Source organism: Lissotriton helveticus, chromosome 2_1, assembly GCF_964261635.1.
Source record: "Lissotriton helveticus chromosome 2_1, aLisHel1.1, whole genome shotgun sequence".
Taxonomy (NCBI): Eukaryota; Metazoa; Chordata; class Amphibia; order Caudata; family Salamandridae; genus Lissotriton; species Lissotriton helveticus.
Window position 1 is genome coordinate 1,257,181,760 of NC_136059.1, and position 12,234 is coordinate 1,257,193,993.

The following is a 12,234-nucleotide window of genomic DNA, read 5'->3' on the forward strand; positions in this document are numbered from 1 at the left end:
TCGTCGACGATCCTGTTGACGATGTTGGCTTCTTAGTCTTTACCTCAGGAGGTATAGAAGACGCCTTCCTGAAGGGTCTTATGACCAGAGGAGGTGATTTTGACGGCTCAGAAGTCGTCTTTTTTACATGATTTTTTCTCCCAAAAGCAAGTCCTGTACTCTCCTTTACCACAGAGTGAGGAGATTTTTAAGAACTGCGCCCAGAAGACCCATGGGTGATCTTTTTGAGGGCCTTCTCAGGATTTTCCCCTGAGGAATGAGTCTGAGGAGATTCTCTACTGAGGTCTCCTAGACGTTGAGGATAACGCCTCATCACGGACACTGGAGAAAATGAAAAACCTCCTTTCTGGTCTTAGTGTTTGACACCATATTAAAAATCGCCCTTCACGACCTCTCAACAACTTACTTGAGAAAGTGAGACATACCTTGCAGTGTTTGGCCTGTGGTATAGAAAGTAAATGCGGTCCGTGTGAGGATCAAAGCAGAGCAACCTCTAGAAACAAGTTGCACAGGCTCTTAAAAAATCTTTTCTTCTCCTTACCAGACGTTCTTTAGAGAATGTATTTGAAGATAATCCATAGTAGAAAGGAATCCTTGACAACAAAGTCATTTAATTAAGTGAAAAAACACAGAATCTGAGCAGAGCTCAGAGGAGACTCCCTTAGCACAACGTGCGGTAGAAAATCTGAGAGACTGAGGCTCCTGCAGGGAAGGTTCTAGAGGGAGGTGATAGCTGATTGGCTGGCTCTAAGAGTTTGGTCCTTTTTGCATTAGGACAATGTAGGCTACTAAGGTGAGGCCCTTAGGCCTATTTTTCTTTATGTATGTCTATAGGACATTACTTTTCTATATACCGGAGGCTCCCGTCTCGACGACGGGGAATGATTCAGGCATGTGAATCTATGAAAGACACCCCTAATACTCGATAAGTAAAGGAGTCACTTCCCTGCATTTGCAGGCACAGCATCGAATCTGACCAGGCTGCTAATCCTGGGCTCCCACGGACTCCGAAAGGCTCAACAACACAGGTGGTGGTTCTTCACATCCATCGAGGCCTGCACTGTCTTCTTACCAAGCTTGAGGTCAGTATCCCTTGTCGGAGCTGCAGGAACCAAACCCCTGTGCAACGGGTCGACTTGCCGTTGCAAAGGCTTGTTGGCTCTCTTCCTCAGAGATCTTCGGGCTCCAAGTAGGTTCCACCGCAAGCATCGTCTGTGACCAAGATCTTCGTCCTCACAGCATTTCTTGCAACGGGAACTTGCCTCTTTGGTGAGCTACTCGAGGTCCTCCCCCAACTCCAGTGCTTTTGACCTGCGGGTCCTCTTGAGGGTCTTCTTTGATTCCATTGGGCTCCCCTGACTGCTAGGGGACAGCACTGACTCCCCTGCTTTTGGCAAGTGAATTTGACTTTGGTTTGTTCCGACACAGCACCTTTTTCATTTTCCACGTTGTTTGCAGTTGCCAAGGCTTGTTGGTGCTCCCGGTGGACCCCTCAACTCTCCACATCCGACGTGAGACAGTTCGTGAATTGTCCACACAGCTGCAGCTCCAAGGTCACCGTCAACTCTCCTGCAACACCCGACATCGGTGGGCATTCGTCTTCCATGCCTCCTGGACACTCCTGAGTGGCATAGACTCGGTCCCCTCTGCTTGCAGGTAATCTCATCTTAAATCCAACTTTGGGTTCCACTGGACACTTTCATCTTCTTCGCCAGCGGCATCTACCTGAAGTCCTCTATTGAGTTTGACTGCAGTTTCCGATGCCACTTCGCACCTATGCACTCAGCTTTCCTGGTGTAGGTATCCTGGTTCCTAGGGTATCCAAGGGTGGGGTGTCTATCCAACCTTCTGTTTTCCATAGGGTTTCTCCAGGGTCCACTGGGAAGGATCCTTCTTTAAAATTGCGATTGCGACTTACCCATTGACTTGAATTGAGCACGCAGACGTGTTCCCACTCTGCACACGGCCTCCGTGGGGTTCCTGGTTACTTACCTCGGGTGGTTCCTTGGGTACCCAGCACCTCTACAGCTCCTGGGTATAGTCTTGACTTGAGTCGTGGTTCGCATCCTACTATTTTAGTATATGGTTTGGTCACCCCCGGTGACCACTGTATATTCGTGCTACTTACCGGTTTCCTTTGCAAAGTATTGTGTGTATTGCGTATATCTCCGGGTAGGAGATATTTGTATGTGTTAGTGAATGTCTTATATTAAATACATATTTTTATAAATACACTGTGTGGTTCTTTTACACTTCATCTATACCAAGAAGATTAACGCTCTAGTAAAACAAGCTGTGTTACACTCCTTCTGGACTAAGCCTGAAGGCTCATCTCTACAGCTACCACTTAGAGAGCTTTCTAAAGTTGTCTACGACCACTAAAATCACCATAAAGGTGGTCTGGATTAGTGCAGGGTGCTACACTTACATTAGTGAGCACCATATACTAAGCCGGCCTCCTACAAGGGGTGGGTAAATACAATCACACTAATGAGGCCATGCCACCCTTTCCACTGTCTCTGCATCCGAATTTTGAGGCTCCTCAGGCCAGTATTTAAAGGGGTATTGCCAACTTTGAGGCAAAGAAATGTTGCATTAGCTTAAAGCTGGGGAGTTTGTTCAAGTTACAAACATCTGCTTCCCATAGACCACTTTAGACCAAATCACCCTCTATCCTTCCCAAACACCAATCGCAAATGAAATGTGCAAAGAGCATCATTTACCACTGTACACAGATCTGCCAACCAGCCACTGAGATAACTCTGGAGGAATCTATTTAAATCCATAATAAAATTGTCTCAGATTTGCAGTATGAACGCTCAACAAGCAAGAACATTTAATTCTTCAAAACTGAACTTTCCCTTACAGATGTGGATGGACACTGATTCATAACTATATCCTGCTTTTTATGGGTGGCGTGGTTTGTGGGTGGGAGAGTTTGGTCTGATGTTCCTTAGACCCTTGGGGGGCATGTTTTGGTGCGTACAGTATCTACATTCTGCCATATATATGTATAACTTCTATTGGGCTCTGCCCACTTGGTACTGCACAAACGGGAAAATCAATAACATTTGTGAAAAAAAACAGAAATTTCTCTGAAAATGGTAACATTGGAATCTGTAGTGTTACAAAACATTACTAATATATGTTCTGAATTTCAAAAAAAGAGTTTGTGTTGTGGTTAGTGAGTGCCTTCAAAGTGTGTTTTTTTGTTCCTCTGTGTCACAGCAAATGTGCTTTAACTACAGTTTGGTCACCACTTTCATACATTCAGATGGATAAAACTATATGAAGCCATCATTTTGTTATCCATTTCGTAGTGCTGCCATAGAGTTAGCACCATCCAGATTCCAGTGCTTCGCTCCAAATGCTTCAATTAAGGACACTAAATAAAGTCTTCAGCCCGAGTTCCATGCTGGCACAGAGTGGTCGTCAAAAGTGGATGGGCGCAGAGCCAGGCACTTGGATCTAGACTCGAGACTCCTCAGCCCACCAGGGGAAAACAAAGAAAAATTCTGCTTGTCACAAGATGGCAAAGAGATAAACAGGGAAAGATGACTAGGGTTACTTTAAGTGTGTGTATCTATAAGGAGTGCAGGCTTACGTGCCTAATTACAGTAATTACAACAATGTACTACATAACTCAATGGAACTATATTAACATTTGTAAAGAGATGGCCAATAGGTTAAAGACCTTTTAGGACTCAATTGTAGGACATAGTCATTATATGCACATGGTTACAGCAGTGTATACTCATTGCGCTATTTAAAAGGACTGGAATGAAATCTCTGCACCAAACAGATTACAGGGTTGAGCTATTTTACAGAGAACATAATAGTGTGACCGACCAGTTACATGGAATGCCATGGCGAAGGCACATTAACCCCACAAATTATTTTATAATGATTCAAACTTGTGACCATATCTATGGGCGAAGTACACCAAAAACGTGCATTATATACTTACGGAGTACACAGATGTCTACAGTAGGTCCTCAACAGTCTACGCTATCTTAAAATACAGCCCTTTTGTGACCAATTATGTGAGCCACAGTAACTTTACTATTATATTGCTCACTTTTTAGGTCGAGCCTGGGCAGCGCATGCGCTGCTCTGCGAGGCATGCTGTATTTAGGTATGGACTTGAAGCTCCACCAACTTTCTGCACAGGTTTTTCACTGACTTGTGTCATTATCCTTTGTAAACTCTGGCTTTTCATTCGTCAACTGGCTTAGTAGTCCCTCCTTAATACCGCCTTGTCTCATCTTGTAACCTCCCATAAGGACTGGCCCTCTTACGTTTGTTGTTGCTCATTAGGCCTTAATTACAGACTGGTAAAACTAATTCCTTAAATTGTTTTCACCTGCCCGCTTGTAAAGAACAAAAAATATTTTCAATGCAATAGGTCTTGCATTTGTGAGAATTTAATATATTGTCATGTACAATGCCAATAGCTCAAACTCTAGCAAATTTGAGACCTATTGCATTGAAAATGCTTGTTTCAATTCTTTCAGTGGCAGACTTGCTAAAAGTAATGGGCATTTACCAGCAGACCACAGGTTCAGTTGATTGTCAGTGACTAAGCTTTTCATAACTCTAGCCTTCCTGACTTCACCAACATCAGTCCAACATCTTTTGGGTTACCAGAGCACAACTTTCTAATTTTAATAACACTTTTTGACTTTCATCTGCCGCTGCCTGCCTCTATATGTTGGTTTTCTAGATTTAAAAAAACTGTACCTGGGAAGAAAGCTGCACAACCGGTTTCATTAATTAAACTGCTACAATATTAACGAACAATATCAACAATGTGTGTGGTGCCCACAGCTGTTCCAGAAAGAAAATCCTAAATGAGTCAACATCTTGGGCCACAACAATATGGAGGTTGGGAGTAGCGCCCCTTTGTTGAACAGACTGCATTAGCAGAGGTAAGGTACTCCCACCAAAAGAAGAGTTGTAAAAAGGGAGAAAGAAATTGCTGTGTTGTAAGTGGTGTCACCAGAAGGTTTTTGATTAGAAAACCCTCTCCAATGTTCGAATTATACTTGGATGAGGTTACTCCGTATTGGGCTTAAACACTTTTTATTAAGTTAAGGGTTGGCATATTGGCACTTAATTACAAAACCAAATGGAATAAGGCGTGTCCTGATAAAATAATTGCATTTTATACTTTGATCAAGTGGAAAACGGTTGTATGTTCTTACTTCGCATTCTGTTGCAACGCATGCCTTTACCACGCATGCGTTACAACGGAATGGTATTTCTACGCACTAGCTTTTCCTCGAAATATTGCGTGGTGACGTCAGACGTCGTTAAGAGAAACTGAACATTTTTTCAGTTTTCTCTTAAACAACGCTATTTGCCTGCATGTCCCGACGCTACTTCTGGTGAGTTTTTATTTGGGGGGGCCCCCCTTTTTTACTTTTAACCTTTACCACATATACCTTTACTACATACCTCGTAGTAAAGGTATGCGTGGTAAAGGCTATCGTGGTAACCACGCATGCGTTGTACTGCATGCGTGGTTAAGGTATCCGTGGAAACGGCCGCGTTGTAGTGGCCGTTTCCCGTGGAAAACATTGAACACACTCTGTTCAGCTGCCCGCTGTACTTGCTAGCTGGAGCAAAATGGCTTAAACCTTATAGCCGGAACATGGGTTTTCGGCATTGCTTACCTGCTGTACGAATTCTTAGCTCAGATTGGAGCAGGGAACGGTCTGTTTGAGTAGAATTCTACTTGCAGTGGGAGTGACCAGGAAACGTTTGGGCCTCCCGCTATAGTATAAATTTGTTTCTGTATTCTGTGGCATCAAACCAACATGCAGCTGGGCCATCCAGAGCTAGGTGATATGGATATAACCCAGATTTGAAGATTGTTCTCATTACACGCATGTACTTACCTAGAACTAACTGTTGCAAACATGTTCCGACTATTATGTGTTCAATGCCCATCATATGAGGCTACGTTATGTAACATTACCATCGATTTATATCATGTGTATAGTGGATATTACCCCTGGTTAATAAAAGGTTTATTAACTTGCTTTTAATGTAGGCTTGTTTTGTAGCATTTGCTCTTTATCTAACCTGGGTGACCCGTGGAACCATGGTGGGCATGTATGTGTATATTCTGTTGTGGCACAAGAGTCAGTTTGCCAGATGCATGCTGAGATAGGGGAGGGTTATGTTGCCCTATTTTAAACTTTTTATACCCTTGTGTGTTTTTTATTTTTGCAACTCAATGGGTCTTGTGATGATTTTGTAATGATGTATTTTATTGTTTCTATTGCTTTTATGGTCTTTGTGACCAAAATCAAGTATAATGAATGATTGAAGCGGTGAACTTAAAAGGTCACGCACAGCATAATATAACTTTGGAGCTACATTGGTTTGAACTGCCATCCAATGGGATCCCACGTGAATAACATATACCATCAATAGAACGAGCTTTAAAAACCTTCATAAACAATGCATGGTGAAGGGAACCTGGTAAGAATGCAGACTTGTTATAATAGTGGTGTAAGAGTATTACAAACAATATTTTAGTAGTGAGATCTGCAGAAGTGCTACTGATATGCAAATTACATGCGGATAATCAGAGAGTCTCCCATTCTGTAGGCAACCCCTGCAGCTACATACACTACAGTACCTCTTGTACCACAAATAAATCAAATACAAATCAAACGCTGTTAGGTATGGTTAGTAAATTATCTTGTTTTTAGCAATTATGAACATACTAAAGATAGAGTAGTAAAGAAGCACATTATCTATTTTGACATGGTCACGTAATCTAGTTTAATAATTGATTGGTGTGCACTGCTTCATGAGTAGAAAAAAAATCAAAAGAAAAGGGCATGTTTATAAAAAGTAATCAGAAGTTGTCCTGAAACAAAGGATGATTAGATGTGAAGTAGTACACAATACTCACCAAACTGGTCTGACCGATGCCATTCCCTGGACTTAGTGAATAAGCAAACATCGTGGTACAAGCCCGCTAGGTTACCACTTGGCATACAATAAATGTTTAAACTATACTAGACTCCACCTCATTGCAGAGTAATTGGTATACTCACATCTGGCTATGTCTACACATTTTTGCGGAATGCACATAAGTAGCACTACATATATAAATAAACTTGTTATAATCAATGGATATTGGTTACGACTAAAATGGGAAGAGGAGATAGGGCGCCCACTACATGATAAGGAATGGGAGCATGCCCTGGAATATCCAAAGTGTCATGAAACGCCCGTTTAAAAAATATACTGCTCTCTATACTACACCGCGCCTACCTCACTCCAACCCGGCTCTATCGCTTTTACCCAGATACACAGTTAGTATGCCCGAGATGCCAATCCTTGGACTCGACATTTATACATATGTTCTGGTCATGCCCCATATTGCAGCCCAACTGGAGCGAAGTACATGAGGCATTAGAGGAATTAACAGGACTCACAGACATCCACACTTGGGAGGCCAATGGGATAGGGCTCTTCCAAAAGCACAAAAACCGTAAGGTCAAAACGCATTTTGTTTCCTTAGCCCTCCTACTGGCAAAAGATGGATCACCATGTAGAACTCCGGGAGGACCCCACTGGCAACCTGTGTGGGAGCAGTTAGAAAATGGGGCTTGGTGGAAGAAGAACCAATCAGGAGGGAGAAGGCACAGAGGGTACGCAAGAGACACATCTCCATTGAATGGGCCATGCTGCTGCACCAATTTCACCATCATGTAGCTTAAGCCAAAAGCCAGCGCTTCTATCGAATACACTAGACGACCCGAGTCATGATATACAACCCGAGCTCCCTCCAAGCGCGAGCGGCAGCACCCCTGAACCACACCAATAGCCCTGACCCCACAATCTCCCCATGGATATAGAATTATACACAACATACCCTAATTTGAGTGACACTCCCGGCAAAGCCCCGCACTCCTGGTGATGCCCCCGCCCCCACGGCCATTAAGGCATACAGTGACATATCTACTTCTATCCCCATATGCTCGTAGAGGCAGCTCCAGCCCGCCCAAACTAATTAATTCCAAGTTTCAACCCCAGTTAAGCACACACACCGATAGTTTAAAGGACCAGATCATGGCCCCTTATCATAGCATCCTACTATGCAGGAACCCAGAACTAGTACGGCATCACAAGTTTGATGCAGGGTGTTCACTAACCAAACACATTTCCTCAACATCTACTCCCGCACCCTTGTATGAACCAATGAAATGCAATGCATAATTGTGTTGTTTCAATCAATCGCAATGCATATATGCCTATTTGTATACAAAGTAACATAAAAATTGCAATAAACATTTTTTTAAATGACACACTGACATAGTGAAGTCATATGAATGATGCAAAGTGTTAGTAAGGCTATACTTTGTTGTGAATGGGATTAGGCAATAGGTCAAGTATGCTTCAGTCTATGTTTAGTAGTCAAAATTAGTTTTTTACAATGTAAAAAGAATAGAATCAGTTGGTATGCAGAAGGAGTGCAAGGGTGTTCGTTACTTGTAACAACATGGTCATACTTTGTTATAATATGGTTTGAGCAATGTGTAAATAGATTGACTTTGAGACTGCCTGTTTAGTTTTTAAAAGGAGCGCTGCGGGGGGAAGCTGCCACCTCTGGGGAGGACCTGACTGCCAGACGATCCTGTGCCGTGAGGGGAACGGCTGCAAACTCATTTGGCCCAGCAACCCGACCGCCGCGAGGGCAAGGGACTACACCCCCCAGGTGCCCCGGCGGTCGGGTGACGTCAGCGGAGCGCCCGGAGGCGCGGGAGAAAGGCGGGAGAACCTCTCGCAACGCGAGTCGCGCGCGGGAGCGGCCGGGACAAGGCGGGACCATCTAAGGCCATCATAGGCCAGAGGAGGCCGGGACGGGCCACCTCCCCTGGCCGTGCATTCAAAATAGGTAAGACATCTTGTGCAAAGTCTTTCAAGTCCCTGCAGGTGCCTGCAGCTATTCACAACATGTCTTGTAAAGGGGCCCCGAAAATTCCTACTGGGTCTAGGGACCTGGCCAAGGGGACGATGGTTCAATACCTAATCAAGACTACACCGTCTACTGTCCAACAACCCGTAAGAATTGCACGAGACCGACTGTTCACCGATTGTTCCGATAGTGACATCATTCCCCCTCAGTTTGCCGTCTCATCACCAAACTTATCATTCCTGGAGGAACTTAATAGTTTATGCCAATCCAAATATGCGGCCGTTAAGTCGACATCAGAGCACACTAATGCCTCCTTTTGTCCTACACTCATCACAAGCCCCCCTCCCAGTTCAGTATCCCCACCCTATGGAAACCTCTTGGGTACTTCTCTCTGCTCACCTAAAACAGGTAACACGAACCCTACAATGTTTTTCCAGGACCACTCTGGCGACAGAAAACGATTAGCGGACAAACACACAGGCACCCATGCTAAGGAGAATAAATTGCTTGAACCCCCAATCACACCAACACTCTTGGCCCAGATACAAACTATGATTAGTGCCGCAATACACCCGCTAATAGAAAGAATGAACGACCTTGGCGATAGGATCACGGCAATAGAGGAAAAGATCAGGATAAACTTGCTCCCCCTAAAAAACTTGGCAGACTCCAATCTATTACAGCCTTCACGTGATACTGTAAAGCCTTCAATAACTCCACAAAGTAGTGTCTTCCAACTCCAACGGGCAACCCCAGCTATGCCAACTCATCCCAGCGAGAAAGTTCCCATCAAAATAAAAACAATACCCAGCTGTTCTGTTAATACGGGGCTGAACAACGTAACAACACCACCCAAAGGGCCACTCACCAAGATAAGGAACATGCAAAAGAAAACAAATCACATCCATCTACCACCGGAGGCTGCCCCGTTCGTGGGTGTCCTGTCTGAGGTGCCGGAACTTTCAAAGGGAAAAACTGAAAGTGAACAGGAGCTGAGAAATAAGGCACTATTTTGGCTAACAAAGAATAGACCCTACCCCCTTACATTGATGGTAGAATACAATGTGTTAGAAGGGTGGGATGGTTAGGGCCGCTTCGAAAAGAGCGACCCGGTGATCTGGTGCTGATAAAGTTCATTAATTACGATGTTTTCCCTTACCTCCAATCTTGGAAACCACAAATAGGAGATGGACCAATACACACCTGGGGTCTATCTGATTTTTATCCTAGAAAATCACTACACCCCTATTCAAGATCATCGTAGAGACTAACTTTTGGTTGGGACAATACAGCTCCAGGGCGAGCGGCTTTTAATACACAGTCCGTGATATGATTTGAAATGATTTGAAATGTAATTGTGTTTATATTTTGCAAGGTGCTTTTATGATTTTATACTTAAATCGAATAAAGCTAAAGTTACTTACTTACTAGTTTTTAAAAACAGTGTTGGGGGAAGTGCAAGGGGTATGTGCACATTGAGTAGGATGGATAGTTCATAATTGGTATTTAGTAGTCTTTTAGCAAAATTTGTTATGGGTTATTTTATAACAATTAGGTGATAGACATAAGGCAAGTATATATACAGCATTTTTCAGAAGAGGTATGTGCATGCACAACTTTACTTTGTGAATAATAAAATTAAAACTAATTCCAACAAGTAATCAGACAGCAACAAGAATAGGAAAAGAACATGCAAGGGAAATTATCGGGAGGTAACACTTTTTCTTTATGACATGCAAAGGCATCCAAATATTGAAATAGCACCCACTTCATAACAATACCATGAAAGAGCAAATTAAACTATGTCAATAAATCAAAAATGGACTAGCTAAATAATCAAAAGAAAAGAAAATAAATTATTTTAATTTATCAAGGACTCAAGTATGCTTCGTCAATGGTTTTTTGGCACCTGGTAGGTGTGCTCAGAAAGCCCACACCCCAGGATGTGGGAGGTCGTAACTCGCCTCTAACATCCAATAAGCCTTATTTTTTAACCGCTGACGGTGACCCAGCTAATAAAGTGTATTTGCCCTCGGGCACTGGGATCCCCGCCAAGCCGTTTTAAAATCACGATCCATAACAGTCTTCACCGCACACACAGCGACATACCTGCTCCGCTGTCTTCAGGCGTCGAAGCACACCCGGGACACGCTAGGTGTCACTGGGTGGGCCCGATGATGAAGCATGCCACCAACTAGGTTGGTGGGTGAGGGCTCTCTGAGCACACCTACCAGGTGCCAAAAAACCATTGACGAAGCATACTTGAGTCCTTGATAAATTAAAATAATTTATTTTCTTTTCTTTTGATTATTTAGCTAGTCCATTTTTGATTTATTGACATATAATTCGGGGGATAAGGACTAGCTTTCTGGTCCTCTCTCTCCCTCTTGATACACGCAAATTAAACTATTGTCACACCAACAAAATAAATCCATGCTGTATCTGAATCTAAGAAATGGACTACTTGATCCCTCATCATTAAAACCTAATAAGAACACAAATAGGTTATTGTAACTATTCATAAAATACCAATGCCTTTATGGAAAGCCCATTCCAAGCAACGGCAAACCAGGAAAACACACGAAAATCAATGGCTGAAACAGGCTGAACCAAAGCCTAAACTATCTCTGTGACTTTGTACTTTTTGAAATTTTGATGACATGAGGTATTTAAAGTCTAAAGCAGTCAGTGGCTAGACTTAAAAATGTGTTCCCTAGTGCCATCCTGCATATCTTAGTAACACAGTAACCTGGGATTTCCATTTTCTCATGATCAACTGCACTATTTTCAGAGTAAGATACAAAATCATGTATTATCTTACATTCTTATGGCACAGCACAAATATGCTTGTAAATAAGACTGACTATGGTAGTGACTGACAGCAGGGATGAAGTATGGACAGTAGCTAGGCATGCACACAATAACTCGCGCAGTAAATGAAAAATCAATGGGTTCACACAAGGGACACAAGATGCGAGATGGATAAAGTCTAGTCTACAAAATGAAAGCTAAAATGAAGTAAACATACTGACAGGTCAGGTGAAAAACTGAAGATGTTCCTGAAGAAAAAGTTCTCGTAGAAAACCTCACCATTTTTGGCTACTTCTGCTATGATGTGAGCTACTTTTGCCGTACAGTTAGACTGTGGAGTTAAGAGATTTGCAAACACCTGAAGAGTGCCACTTTCTTGGATTTTTTCGCTTGTCTTAGTGTCTGTAAAAGAAAAAAACAAAGAAAATCAGTACGTTCAGTTTAAATTATTTAGTCAAGGCACAACAATCATCATCTCTTTA

General features: G+C 42.9%; 1 protein-coding gene across 3 annotated transcripts in view; it reads right to left on the minus strand.

Moving 5' to 3' along the window:
- RAP1GDS1 (Rap1 GTPase-GDP dissociation stimulator 1) overlaps positions 1-12,234 on the minus strand; it is a 748,947-nt gene that overhangs the window by 344,431 nt on the left and 392,282 nt on the right. For 2 of the 3 annotated variants that reach the window (XM_078676213.1, XM_078676214.1), the window contains exon 3: positions 12,032-12,154. In XM_078676213.1, coding sequence (XP_078532339.1) covers positions 12,032-12,154 — 123 coding nt within the window. Of the gene's footprint in view, positions 1-11,969; positions 12,155-12,234 lie in introns of those variants that run through there. The other variant, XM_078676215.1, reaches the window with a different exon arrangement.